The sequence below is a fragment of the Ipomoea triloba genome, chromosome 8 (genome assembly GCF_003576645.1).
Source record: "Ipomoea triloba cultivar NCNSP0323 chromosome 8, ASM357664v1".
Taxonomy (NCBI): Eukaryota; Viridiplantae; Streptophyta; class Magnoliopsida; order Solanales; family Convolvulaceae; genus Ipomoea; species Ipomoea triloba.
The window spans coordinates 6307764-6323574 of record NC_044923.1 but is presented as its reverse complement, the minus strand read 5'-3'; the positions used below and the strand labels follow the sequence as shown (position 1 = coordinate 6323574).

At 34.2% G+C, this 15811-nt stretch overlaps 1 protein-coding gene across 1 annotated transcript; it reads right to left on the bottom strand.

The window, feature by feature from the left end:
- Nucleotides 1-3605: 3605 nt before the first annotated feature.
- On the bottom strand, nucleotides 3606-9550 carry LOC116027649 (ankyrin repeat-containing protein ITN1-like). Its single transcript, XM_031269354.1, has 5 exons — nucleotides 9361-9550; nucleotides 8440-8898; nucleotides 6486-6904; nucleotides 5236-5358; nucleotides 3606-4211 (listed from the first exon to the last, which is right to left on the bottom strand). The coding sequence occupies exons 1-5, from the start codon at nucleotides 9548-9550 to the stop codon at nucleotides 3606-3608; spliced, it is 1797 nt and encodes a 598-aa protein (XP_031125214.1).
- Between the last annotated feature and the right edge of the window lie 6261 nt (nucleotides 9551-15811).

Here is a 15811-nt window from a genome sequence, read left to right as displayed (position 1 = left end):
ATACAAACAAAAATCAAATACTTGGAGACAAAAATTCTAAAATGAAAATTTAATTTTTGGTGACAAAAATTCAAACAAAAATTAAATTGTTGGAATGAAAATTTGAACCAAAATTAAATATAATTTGGTACAATAATTCGAAATTCAAAATTTATTTTTGGAGCAAAATTCGAATTAATCAGGAGGTGATTTTCTTGGAGCGACGGTGGATTTTTGAAGAAATAATTTATGCTCAAGCAAGAATCGCGGGAAGAAATTATTTGAGAAGATCAACTTGACATATCAGAAGAAGAAATTGCAAAGTCAAGTGTTCACACTTGAAAAGTCAAAATTGGTGGCTACAAAGATAAGGATATTCAATTCAAGATCTGGTGAAGATTTTTGGACGAATGAGTTTCTTCCAATTCAAAATGAGTAATGACAAAGGCAATTTTCAAATTGGTCTGACAAAGGCCATCAAGAAGCTACAGATCAAGTTGACAAATTATTTCAAGATTTGAATGGACGATCAAGATTGAAAGATCTACAACGGATAAATAGCTTTTTCATGCTATAAATACCCATGTAGACTTGAAGACAAGCACCTCACCCAACATCACTCTACCAAAGCCAACAAAAGCAAAATTCACGAATTCAAGAGTGATATAGTCAAGAAGTGCAAGTATTGAGCTTATTTGAAAAACTCAAGTCTGAGAGAGAAGAAAAATATTTTCTTTGTAAAACTCATATCTACTTTGTGTAGAGAAAGGGAGAGTAGCGAGTGAGACTTGTGAAAACCCTTGAATGTATCTTTGTGTGAGACACTCATTGTGTAGGAGCGTAACTTTGTGCGAGGCGCTCGGGAGTATAGCTTTGTGCGAAATACTTGGGAATTGAGTGTAGCTTTGGGCGAGACACTTGGTGAGAGTAAGTGTAGCTTTGTGCGAGACACTTGGTTGGTGTAGGAGCGTAGCTGGGTGCATGCGAGACGCTCAGGAGCGTAGCTTTGTGCGAGGCGCTCGGGATTGAGTGTAGCTTTGTGCGAGACACTCGGAGTTGTAGAAGTGTTGGGTTGACATTGTTCACTATTGTATCTGGGTGATTGAAGATAGTGAAATCCCTGCTTAAAGTGAAAGAACAAGAGTGGACTAGTAGGATTACACCACATCTGAACCACTATAAATCTCTCTCTCTTTACTTTACTTGCACCATATTTACTCTTGCATGAATATTTCGAACTAACCCATTTGCTGATTTGAATTCATTTTTTTGGGTTTCATACTTGTGCATGTGTATGCAAAATATTTTAACATATATATATATATATATATAAGTCTTACTAGCTAGCATAGTGCATGTACTGAACATTTCAATTTCTTAGACCCATTTACTATTCTTTACTATTCACTCTACTCTTCATTATTTTTAGTAAGGAATTCCTCTTGATTCATCCAAACCCATTTACTATTCATATTATTTCTCTAGCATTTAATCATCTGAGTTTGCTATTTCCTACGTCTGCATGTGAGCCATATTTTATGTACTCAATATTTGAGGTATTCTAAGCATATCTATCGTATTGTATGTGATATATCTCTTCATATATATTCAAATTTAATTATTGCATCTCTAAGTTGATTATTTGCTTTATGCTTGTTACCACGAGTTGAAATTACCAAAGTGTTATAATTTTTAAAATTGTTGAAAAGTCTATTCACCTCTAGGGGTGTTAGCGAACAGAGCTTTCGACAAACTACTCGTGTTCGGGCTCAGTAAGCGTTCGTTTATGTTCGTTTGTTAAGGTAAACGAACATTAACAAACAAAATTTAGAGCTCGGTTAATAAACGAACAGAGTCTGAACAGTGGTAAGCTCGTTTGCTAAGTGTTCGCGAACAAGCTCGTTTGTGTTCATTTAGTAATGTTCGTGAACAAACTCGTTTGTGTTCGTTTAGTAATGTTCGCGAACAAGCTCGTTTAATGTTCGTTTAATAATGTTCGCAAACATGTTTACAAACATATAAATTGTTCATGAACGAAGATTATTTATTGTTCACGAACAAATTGTGTTCATGAACATGTGTAGGTGTTTGGTTGTTAAATATTCACGAACGTGTTCATGAACGTAAATGAACATGTTTGTGAACACATGTTTGTTAACGTTTGCGAACACGTTCGTGAACGTGCTCGTTAACGTTAACGAACAAGTTCGTGAACGTGTTCACGAACGTTAACGAACACTAACAAACGCTTAACAAACGAACACGAATAGGATTTTCAAAAACCTTAACAAACGAACACTAACACGAACACCCCAAAATCCTTAACAAACGAACACGAACAACCTCCGTTCGTTTATGTTCGGTTCGTTAACAGCCCTATTCACCTCCCCGCCCCCTCCTTTAGACTTTTCCCATCCAATCGGGACCAACAAATGATATCAGAATGGTTGTCTATTTGAGTCAAATCTTGAGTGCTAGACAGATCTCTAAACTTCAAAATGAGAAGAGACTTAGCTCAAAATTTGTTATTTTCCTTAGATAAATTTGATGATTGGAAAATTCGCATGCAGACCCATTTGTCTGCTTTACATGATGAGATATGGGAAGTTATTTCTGATGGTCCAATTGAAATTCTAAAAGTCAACCCATCATCAAAACACACAAGCACTACACCATCTTACATCTCAAAACCAAAAGTCGAATGGAGTCCAGAAGATAGAATACGAAATAACTTGGATAATATTGCCAAGGATATTTTGTTCAAAGCTATCGATGATGCAGCGTTCCCAAAGGCCTGAAAATGCAAAACGGTGAAAGAAGTATGAGAAGTTCTCATCAAGATAGGTGAAGGAGATGAACAGGAGAATTACAATAAACTCACAATTGCATTAAAGAAATTCGAAGATTTCAAAATGCAAAGGGATTTTGTTAAGGGATTTCATTTAGATTGCTTGTCCTTGATTAGTTCCTTATTGTGGGTTTGAATTATGGGAGTAATTCCTTCCCTATTTTGAATACAATCATCCACATACACTTGTTTGAACCCAAATTAAATATCTACTTTAGATTGACATTATGTGATTAAACACGAATCCAGAAATCTCACTCTTACTTTATTGTTTTCGTCAACTTGTTTTCTTTATTCTCTTTGATTACTCTTACATTTGTAATCAATCAAACACACTTTATGTTAGGATTAGCTTCAATAGAATTGATTAGTAACTAGTGCTTGATAGCCCCGCTTTCATGTGGATCGATAACCCGATACTCTAGGTATTTGTTTGTCGTGTTGTGAGTCCGACCAATAACTTTAAAGGCAACGACACAAGAAATTCGTCTTGTCTGTAACGCGTATTGAGGATGGACAGGAACATGAACACCTAGGAACAAGATGAGATCTCCAATGTAGTTGGGTAATAAGAGAGGGGAGAGAGGAAATTACAAAATTGTCCATCCACTTAACAACTGCAGTTGGAAAGTCTCATAGAGAACCATGATTTGTTTGAATTAACATTCCGGTTTATTAACTGATGAACTTGAAATACAATTGAATTGAAGTCTAAAACAGAAATGTAGAAAGGAAAACATACATGACAATTCAGGATGGGAGTAGCTTTGAGGGCGGGTTAAGGTTTTTTAATTTGCTGCTTCGAGAAGCGAAGCAACTTAAGCAACATTGACCCAATAGCATCAATCCACAGCCTAGTATTTAGGAACAAGAAGGAAGCAATTGGCACAGCCGCAAATGAGGCAATGAGAATTGGCTGCCATGCCCAGTCATACACCAGAAAGAAGGCAGAGGTAAAAGCAAAGAGCATCCCGCATATGGACACACCCATTGCTGCGAATCCTAGGAACAATCTTTGCAATGCCACATGAAAATTATCGTCCCTGTTGCGCCAAATGAGGATGGATAAGAATGTGAGAATTGACAACATCGAGAAGATCATTGCCACAGCATCCGATATTGTGAAAACTGTAAAACTTGTCCGTTTTATAAATTTGGGTATGCCTGTCTTGTCATCATTACCACCTGGTGCAGTGAAGGCCGCAGAAAACGCCACGGTGGCGATTAAGGTTGCCACAATCATGCATGAATCTGCTGTGCCTCTAATGGATTTTTCTGCGTTTATCTTTAATTCCATGTGCTCTTTCAAAAACAATTGCTTTGGGGTTTTGCCCTCCATATTTCTCATGTAGTGATATGATGACGGCACAATCTTCTCCACACCCTGACACCTCAAAATTAAATGATAATTACCAAACTAGAATATATATATATATATATATATATATATATATATATATATATATATATAGAGGGACCAAATGAGCACAACTACCCAGGTGAGAACCAGGGCAAATCTAATATATATGTCCATCTAGATTCTAGAATAATCAAAAGTTAAAATTTATTAAAAAATGAAAAAAAAAACAGTGACATTTTTGTAATTATGATTGTACATTTAGATATTCTAGACCGTACATCGCAAATAACTGAGAGTATATTTAGAAACGGTTGAGAATAAGATAGTGACTTCTGTGCACTTACAACATTTCTAAATATACTATCAAATATTTCTAAATATACCATGGTAATTATAAAAAATTACATAAATAACACCATTTTCCCCCCTCTTTTTTTATTGATTTTGTCTTTAATCATCACAGACGGAGGGGTCATATTTGTCCCTAGTTCTCACTTGAGAGGTTCTTATGTAAACGCAATCCTCTCTCTCTATATATATATATATAGATAGATTTATATTCAAATGTGGTCGCATCTTCCCGTACGGTCGGTGCGGTATACACCACTATGTATACAAATATATACCACTCATCAATGTTAAAAATGCACTATAATGAAAATACACAAAAATACACCACACACCCAAAATAATGCACCATAACTCCCCTGCCCTTAATGGTGCATTTCTTAACACTGTGTGTGTATTTGCATACCTAGGGGTGTGTTTTTTGGTGATACGTACATAATGGTACATATTTGTGTTGTGCATTTTTTAACATTGAGTAGTATATATTTATATGCATAGTACGACCGTACTAACTGCATGTTAAGACGTGACCACACATGACTATATATATATATATATATATGAGATGCGATCATTATGGTTGTTACACTTGCTATTCCGATCCGTGAATGCAAATGCTATCATCAATCAAACAGCTATATATAAATGCATACTGCTTAAAGGAGGATATGGTTCAGTAGGTAGGTAAGTACGTTCTCACCATAAACCATGAAATCTCTCTTTCATATTGAAGGGCTGCTGTGGATAACCGAAGAGCTGATTCTGGCATAATCTTCTCCTCCTTATGTTTCTTGTTTTCTGGCACTGCGAATGCCTCCATTTCCTGTATGCATAATTAATAAGGGGTATTTGCTGTAATTTATCAGAAGCTAAGGAATTTAGGGTGTCTTTGGTTCGTACATGGGAAGGTATCAAATACTTGGTAAGGGTATCAAATACTTGGTAAGGGTAATGGGTTTTGGTGAAAGTATTTTGCATGTTTGGTGGTAGGGTGGAATGAGAATGATTATTAATAGTTGGGGAAGAAAGGAGGAAGGGAAATGAAACCCTTATTTAATAAGGGTATAAGTTTTTCAATTAGTAGGGTATTCCAAACCCATAGTGGTATTCTAAAACCTGTCAACTAAATAATAACAATCACTTTGATACCCATACTTATACCAAAACCTGTCAACCAAACACACCCTTAAATTGACTCAATGGATAACATATATAAAATGGCAAAAACTTGTGTAAGACCGTCTCACCGTGAGACGGATTGGGTCGGGTCGGATCAAGATACAACTGTAATACTTATACACACAAATGTTATACTTATATGCTCAAATATAATACTAATCAGGATTAAAATTTTTGTTACTTATAAGGGTAAATGTAATACTTTTAAGGGAAAATACAATACTTTTACATTTTGATTTAAAAGTATTACATTTTTCCTCAAAAGTATTATATTTTCCCTAATAAGTAAGGGGTACTTGTCAACATTACTTACTATGAAAAATGTATTACTTTTTCTCTTATAAGTAACAAAAATTGTATTCTTAATTAGTGTTATATTTGAGCATATAAGTATGACATTTGCACATATAAGTATGACATTTGCATGTTACTTTGAACCGACCGGACCCGTCTCACGAATAAGGATCCGTGAGACGGTCTCACACAAGTGTGACCCATATAGAATTAATTAAAAGCAAGCAAGCATTTTAAAACCTTAGCTCCGGTGTAACCCCAAACGGGATTAGGGATACACATTTCTAATGGAGTTCGAATCTCAATTCTCTTAATTTGAGCGGGTCAATTTGAACAACCCTTTACAAGCTAATGTCACAACTCACAAGCAAGGCTGGTTTACCCGTCCACACACTCAAGCAATACCTTTGTATGCGTTTCCCTCCGCTCAGCTCCATTACATTATTATATTATTTCTGGATCACCTACTATACGTACCTCATCAATCAATAGGTGGTCATCAGCTGCATCCTGAGACAATAATGTGTTTCCAGCCTTTGCGGCTAAATGCAAAACGTTGTTCCCGTTATCGTCAAGGAGGAGAGTCATGATATCTTTATAGCCTTGTTTATTGCATATATAACTCACAACATTCTGTTGTCGGTATAACACAGCAACATGGAGGATAGTCTGCCCGCTTTTATTGCGCTCACAAAACAGATCAGGCTTACTCTCAAGAATCATGTCTAGAAACTCAACATTCCCCTCTTTTGCAGCGTAGTGAAGTATCTCATATTCACGCGTAATTACTTCTCTAAACTCATAATCAGGTAGCTTATGATGCTCTTCCCAAATAATGTCAAGTAACTCTCCCGCTTGTGTATTTGCTAAACATTCTTCTTCAATTCCATTGTGCACTGTAATTTTTTTTTTTTTTTGAAGAGTAAATTGTGCACTGTAATTAAAATTTAAGTATGTAGTATAAATTCATATGTATATTGCATTTTTGAGACACCATTTAAATTAATTAAAGAGTTATTTCTGAATTTAATCCTCTAATCAACCACACACTTCTAATTTTAGTCATTGACTTTTAAATATACCAAATTTTGCCTTCGATATGTAAGTATTGAATCTTTTCCAATTTTATTTACCGTACCGTTAGTTTTTCCTGGTTTGAATCATTAACATTAAGGGTAAAATTGGAAATTCATGACTATTGCTCCAAATGTTTCTCCTTCACGGAAAATAAAGTCTTAATTTTCTTATTTTGACCCTGTTTGGAAACTTAGTTAGCTTGTCAATCAATTTTGGCTTATTTGACCCGCGTTAGTTGTTTGACTTGGTTAAGCAGTTAATATAAGTGTTTGATTAATTAGTTTTTTGTAGCAGCTCAATGCTCCAAAACACTAAAATTCAAAAAACTGCCCAAAACAATTTTTTCGATTAACTTTTGCCAAATATCTTTTTACAATCAGCTAATGCATGTTATCAACTAGTAAAACTCACTAACCCAATCAGCTAATAGCTATTTACCAAACACCCCCTTTAGCATCACAAATTTAGTCCTCAATATATACTAATAAAGGATTCAATATTTGAGGACTAAATTAGTAAATTTGATAATTTTAGGAGTTAATAACTAAAATTGAAAATACTTAATAGTGAGAGTACTAAATAAGAAATTAACTAACTCTTAATTAAAGTTAAGGAGGTTGAAGTGGTTTTGTTGGAAGAAAGTGTAATTATTAATTATGCCAAGGAACTTGTGATCCAGTGGCATCAAACCCTTCCCTTTATACGGGATGTGGTGAGTTCGAGCCTTAGTGGAGTCAATACTGACTCTTGTGCTTCAATAGGTTGAGAAAGTAGTTATGAACAGATACTGCATTCTAATAGAGTTAGTAGTATTAAAAAAAAAAATGTATAAGAGTCTAACAGAAACGCGTAGAGAAGAGTAGTGCAGAAGTTGAGCCAAGAAATCTTTGCCAAATTCCAGCTTCTTGTTTGTCACCACCGGTAGGTGCTATACGTTGTTTGCGAACTAACATATGCAAGAAGGATCGATTTCCGTTGACTTTAGCTAAGGCTAATGTTCTGTCCTCCGTTAAGATCTTTAATGCCACATCTGCAATTATATGTATAGTCTTTATTTTGGGTAGTGAAGCTCTAGAGCAGATGGATGGTTTTTTCTTTACTAGCTACTCCTAATAAGCAAAGCAAATTAAAAAGAGCATGTACGGGTCAACTCCAACCAAATTGGTCAGGGACTGTTGATTTAGTAATTATTATAAGGTTATAAATTTAACCATCAACAGAGCATTTTATTGGGCATTCTTACTTTGAATCTGTCAGCTTTAATAACCAATTTAGGTTGACCAACTAGAATCAAAATATTTTTTTTCGTCACTCAAACGAAAAAAAAAAAAAAAAGAAAGTGTAGAATGCATACCATGCATGTGGTTATAAATAGTAATTTTGAGAAGCTCAATGCGTTCATGGCGCTCCAAGTACTCCAAAGGTGTGACAGTGTGGAGGTAAGAAACCATATCCTTATGTCGTTGCAAAGCCGCCTGATGGATAGGGGTGATCTCACCGTACGACCGGATACGTGGTAGACTATCATTCTTTTCTATCATACACTTAGCGTTTTCCACTACTCCCGATACAACCGCGTTATAGAATGGAGTACATCCATAGTCATTTTGTACTTCCAAATCTTCACTTGACATTAGCATCTCCACTAGCTTCCTCACAAATAATGTGTTTCCTCCCAAGGCTGCAACGTGAAGAACCGTGTCCTTTCTTGTTGTAATGCTATCACGAGCGTAATTTGGTCTGTCAAGTAGAATACCTTCTGCAGTTTTCCAGTCCCCATTTATGGCAGCATGATACAGAGCTTTGCATTTTTCTGGAATAAAATAATTCTATTGTTAATTAGTAGATCGGAGATCCAAAATAATATTCATAAGTTTTCATGCGTTATATGTAATTGTTTGGAGTTATATATATATACAAATCTGCCCGTGCCTTCCCGTGCTGTAGGTGCCGTATACACCAGCATACAAATATACACCACTCAAGGTTAGAAAATGCACACCAATGAAAATACACAAAAAAAAAAAGACACAACACACCCAAAATAATGCACCATAATTCCCATGTCCCTTATTGTGCATTTTCGAACACTGTGTAGTGTATATTTACATACCTAGTGGTGTGTTTTTTGTAATGCAAACCTAATGGTGCATATTTGTTTTGTGCATTTTCTAACAGTGTATATTTATATACATAGTGGTGCAACCACACAGCCGCACGTGAACTCTAGTATATATATATATATATAGTATGTAATTATTTGGTAATTAATTACCTTTTCGAAGTTGAAGTTCATGATTAAGTAAATTACGATATAACTGATGAGAACGAGAATGTGGAAGAAGAGGGCCTGGGTTGTGAGAAGGAGAAGGAGGAGGAAGGACGAGAACGAGAGGGTTGGAAGGATGAGGATGAGGATGAGGAGGAGGAAGAGGAGGGGGAGGAGGAGGATTTTCAACATCCATGTTGAAAACGTAGACAAGGTGTTAATTGAAATCTTCTTCACCAATTCTCACTGCAATTGTATGTCGATCTTCGAAAACTTAACATCAAACTATATATGAAAGAGAGAAAACTATAAACGCCAACTATATATATAGTGAGCAACTGAGCAACTTGTACCATCTAAATTTATTTTATGCACAACTTGCACCACGTGCGTGATTAGATTTGATAGATGTGGGCATTCCAATTTTCTAATATCCATTATATTGCTACCTCACTTGTTGACTTATTGTAGGAATACCAATCAACCCAAAATTTACCACGCTAAACAATTTATATTGTTCACTACTCTAAATACAATGAAGTGATAACTTGCTGTGAGTGAGTGCTTTTTATTACTAAGAAAACTTGCTGTGAGTGCTTTTTATTATTTCTAAATAATAATAAGTGAAACTATTTTTATTACTAAGAAAACTTGCTGTGAGTGCTTTTTCATCTTTAAAGTCGTATTCGCCATAAACATATATTATTTACTAGTTTCTATAACTGAAACCTATTGTCAAACCAAAAAAAGGTCAAATAGTTCCATCTAACATCAATAACTGTTCAATTCACACCTGGATTAAAATAAGATCTAATTAGACATATTTCCCTTTAAAATTTTGTTCACTTATTAGCATTTTCTTCAGATTTTCCAAGTAATCTTTCCACAATGCTAACATGGGAATTTAAATAAACAAAAATTTGCATTTGGTTTCATTGTTGATGACCTTTAAACCCATTCAACCCTAGAGAAAACAAAAACCCAGTTATCAACACCAACACAACGGTGCTTCTTGATTTCGATCAAATCCATGAGACCTCGAGGAGGATCATGATGAATGCAAGTAGGTTTTGGGCAAACATAAGCTTTATTCTCCACATCCATGCATGATCTCTATCTCAGTTGTTAACTAACCTCAAATCATTAACTTTATTCAATTCCCTGGCCAAAATATTTCTAACAACCATTACTGTGTTTTGGTAGGATAAAAAATGTAGTAAGATAACTTTCTGCTCTCCAGACTTCTAGATCAATGTATGTATATATCTAGGTATGAAAATTAATTTCTAACAACCATTACTTTGTTTTTGTAGGATTAAACAAATTACAAATCCTTTAATTTCCAATTTCAAATGTATAGATCCAGGCATTATTGAAATTATTGCTTATTTATTTATTTTAAAAAAATATATGTTAATTGTTAGATCAGAGTCAACTTCAGTTTTAATAAATTGATCATAGTTGTCAGGATGAAGACAGCTAAGTTGGTTATTGGAGAATTATTACATATGAATTTCTTGACACTCTTGAAGTGTGGATAAGATGGCGATATTTTCAACATTTAGTATGGTGTGATCTCTCTCAGTATAACAAAAGGTTTCGATTTGAGTCTTGGAAATAATGCAATTACTTTAAACTCCGTGCCTAATGTTTGGTTCTTCACTTTTCCAAATCCATCAAATTCATGCTAAAAGGTTGAAAACGTCTCCACTTGCACTACAATTCACCCCACTATACTTTGGCTAAATTTGATCAAATTGAAAATTTTGAAAGAACTGAAGTGATCTTTTTTTTGAGTACAACTGAAGTGATCTAATGATAGTTAATAAGGATTAAAAGTGAAAATGTATGTAAGTATTTTTATAATCGTAATATGCATAACTGAAGTATGTGCTCCATCTCAACTAAAAGTTCACGCCCCCTCACGTGTGCGGGCCGATTGTTTTGATGGGCTCGAAGCATGACGTGGACCATAGTCTCTTTTTTTATCATGACTCTGATATCAAATTGAAGCATGTGCTCCATCTCAACTAAAAGCCTAAGCTAATAATTGGACTGCACATTTATATTTATATTATATTTATGCTCAACATGCATGAGATGGAAAATAAGTTAGAAAAGGTGTAGCTTTCCCGATGTGTCATTCTCTATGGGTGGTAAATGGAAATTATTAAACAATGTGCAGCTAAGCACAAGTGTATATGAGCCGTAGAAAGCTATGCGTCTCAAGACTTTAAAAGAGAGCATTATTAAAGTAATAATTAAGGAAAAGTAAAGTAACATACAAATGTAATCAAAGTGAATGGAGGAACTAGGATTAGATGATCCTTGATTAGATGCTGCAATCTGGTGGTAGCTCTTTTGTTTCTTTTGGAAGCTTCATCTGCCTTGGAAGCCAAGGTGTTAACTCTTGAATTTGCGCTTAGTTAGTGTGATTTTGCTGCTAAGCGTCCATCTTTAATTGAGGTTGACTAATCTCTTCTGGTCCACTTTGTCAAGTCTTGCATTGCCACAAGTCCCTTGGCTGGTCCGAAATGTTGTTTGTTGTATTCAAGGTTTATTGGTTTCGTGGTCATCATCTTTGTTTCATGTCTACCATTCTACCCTGAGGCACACTAGGTGGCCAATGCTCTAGCTGCTTTTAGAATGTGTTTGGTAATTCGGAAAATAACTTCCGAAAATCATTTTTCGAGATTTTAGTGTTCGGCAATCTCCAGAAAAATGTGGTTGACCACTGAAAATATTAAAATAAGGTCATTTTTCCGGAAAATGGTTTCGTGCCACAGAGAGGGACGGCGTTCAATCCGACGGACTGGTTTTTGAGCAGCAACCACCGCCGGAAACCATAGCAGCACTGCTCTGGTTGTTGTAATAAATATTATTAGTTTATATATTTTTATATTTTAAATAAAATAATAAAAATATATAATTATACATTTCTACTCATTTTCTGAAAAATGAACTAAACACCCAAAAACAATTTTTCAGAGTACATCCAAACATTGAAAATGAACTCATTTTCTGGAAAATAACTCATTTTCTAGAAAATATTTTTCAGGAATTATTTTCCGTACTTTCCAAACACACCCTTAGTTTAAGCTAGTCCTCGCTTTCTATGTTTTTTGATTTTGTCTTTACCGGTCTCTATGCAAGGAGTTTTTATGTACGATTTATGGGGATTCGCCAGTCTCTGTGCAAGGAGTAACTAACCACTCAATCATCATTCCATGGATCATGGTTCATACATTTGTATGAATCATAAATAAAAGGTACATATACAATTGATTGGGTTATTATTACTATAATAATAATAATAATTGGCCTATATATATATATATGTGTGTGTTTGTGGGAAATGCTGATTAAAGAGGAATAACTTAATTTTCAGAATATGAAATAGACATTTTCAAGATTGTTATGTGTTATGGAATTGTTATACCATAGACCAAGGTTCACATTACATTGTGCACACTGATCAAAATATTATGTGTTTGCAGTTAATATATATGTCTTCAATTAATAAATTATATGCTGCTTATAAATAAATTGAAGGCACCTAATATTTTTATTATAACACATAATATGTTAATTGCATATTATGTGACTACAATTAACTTATTATGTGTCGTAATTAACATATTATAAACTTTCAATTTATTTAAAGGCATATAATATGTTTACTGCTTTGAATCAAAATACACAATGCAAGATGAACCATGGTCCATGCCTCCTGTTATAACTCTGATTTGCAAACTAATCTGTTTTAAGTTTTTATCACAAATTCATGAGAAGAAAAAGTTATGTTCTTTTAAATATTTTACATTAATCAATCATTAGCGTATGAACTAAAATATTATTATAGGTTTTTCCCAAATTTTTTATTTCTTAAGTGACGAGAGACCACTACTCGAATGTGTGTACTAAATAAATCTCACCTTATGACTCTAGTTGGTAAATTAAAGGATCACAAAGAGAAATCAATTTAGGTTGCTCATAGCTGAGTAGCTCAAACCAAGAAATTTAATAAGCCACTTCTATTAAGGATCAAACTGATACGTAATCTTGTAATTATTAAGTCAATAGTCTAAGCCTAGAATTACCTCTCTCTGAATTATATTTGATTAGCTGGCATGAAGGTAAACCATCGATTTTCTAACAACCATTAGCATAAGCTTATTGTGGGATCAAGAGTACTAGGGTCAATATCTGCTCTCCAGACTCCTAGGTCAATGTATAAAAGTATTAAAATTTATTTCTAACAACCATTTACTATTTTATTATAGGATTAAAAAATTACAAATCGCTAGCTTTCCAATTTCCGGCCATCTCGTTATTAGGTTAATGTATACATGCAGACATTGAATTGTCCCCATTTTTTAAAGGTTGTAGTTGAAAAAGTTGAGCTCAATTAAATATCCTTAACCAAATCGATCGTGCTTTCCAGGATAAAGAAAAATATGCATGTGAGCTTATTAGAGTATCCTTAACCAAACTTGTAAAACAATTAGTAAGCATATTGTTAATATTATTCTGAATTTGGTGTTGCTCTGATCTATATATATTCTTATTCCCTATTTGTAATTAGTACATTTTTTACATACTTGTATCCCGTAATTAGTACATTTTTTACATACTTGAAATGAAATGAACTGGTTTATCATTGTCTTCGTCTTTATTGCTTGTCTGCTTCTTTTTTGTTGGTAGTATCTCATGTGCAATTGGGTTACTAGTGCTAGTTTCCAAAAAGAACCAATTTGATCTAATTAGTTTTGTTACAATAATGAATTAGATGCATTGAATCCATAAGCTGATTCCCTTACAAATATTTATAAAATTGACCTCGTCATTTTTAGCCATTGATCATCCTAGATTGATGGATCAAATTATTCCACGCTTATCACGATTATTATCCTATTCACATTTGATCGCACACACACACACACACACTAGTTTTTTACGCGCATTGCGCGAATGAGATAATGCCCAATGTTTATTTTTAAATAAGTACTTCAAAATATATCAATGCAAGATTATATAGGAGATTCATGTATATTTAATTGAATGTTGAATTTGTTTATTTAAATCAGTAATTCAAAGTATATGAATACAAGATAATATATGAAAGATTGATTATAATTGTCATTAAAATAAATGTTTGTAATTTTGTAAAAACGCTAGTCTAAATACTTAATTAGTGTAAAAATGATAGTATAAATAAATACGACTTTTGGTTTGAATTTCTCTAAATCTTTTAAATTCTCTTTTGAGTAGCATTGCCATTGTTTTCATCTTCGGTACTTGTTTTTTATTTATTTATTTTTGGTAATGTGTCATGTGCAATTGAGTTACTGGTGGTAATATAGAGGGCAGCGTCATGCAATGATATTATAGTGTAGGGAAGCTGTGGATTTGCCTGATTGTGTTTGTGTATTTGACTAGGATCTTAGTTGTACTTTGAACTCTTGATCTTACAAGCGCATATTGATATTTGGTAGTGGTAGTTTTTCCCACATGTTTCATATGTTGTGAAATGTGTGTCGTACATTCTCATGTGAAAGTATTGAACAAAATATTAATATTTATTATATTTTTCATGATTGAAAAAATCGCTAGGCGCTAGGGGAGCGCCTAGCGCCTAGGACGCCTAGGCGGGGAGTAACCGGCGCTTAGGCGCCAGTGTATTTTTTTATTTTATTTTTTATTTTTTGAAAATATGCTTAAGTATTTTCAATTTGTTTAAATATTAACCTAAAAAATATCTAGAGTTTGTACAACTTAAGCATCATATCAAAATAGATAATACAACCCTAACTCAAGTCCATAAACTAATTACTCATAATTAAATAGCATAATGAACACAAAAGCACAAGTAATAAACATAAATCTTGCAAAAGAAAAGAGATTAAAGGCAGGAGAACTTATGTATTGAAAATGGAAGAACAATCTTGAAATGATGGAATCCAAGCTTCAAATCCAAGATTACAAGCTTCAAAAGTGTTGTAAAACCTAAATCTAAGCCTAATCTAACCTAAAATATGAAAGGAAGTGAAAGAAACCAACTAGGGTTCGTCTAGGGGTCGAAATCATGTAAAATGAGTGAAAAACGAGCTTAAATAATGGCAGAGTACACATGGACGACCTTAGGGACGGGCGTACGCAAGGGGGTACGAACACTCTAGTGAGCACGGAAAAATGGCTTGAATTTGCGTACTCCTATAGGGACGGGCGTACGCATGGGGGTATGACTTCCCTAGATTTTCCTCAATCTTCATAGCTTCATATTTGGCCTCCATTTGACTCCGATGCCCACCAAAATGCATGAAAATACTCCTCTTTGCTTCCAATGCTTTCCAACTCATACTCTTTGCAAAATAATACAAATAAGCACTAATTCTCATAATGAAATTTGAAATGATCTATAAACAAAAAGACTTAGTGAGGGGGGGGGGGGGGGAGA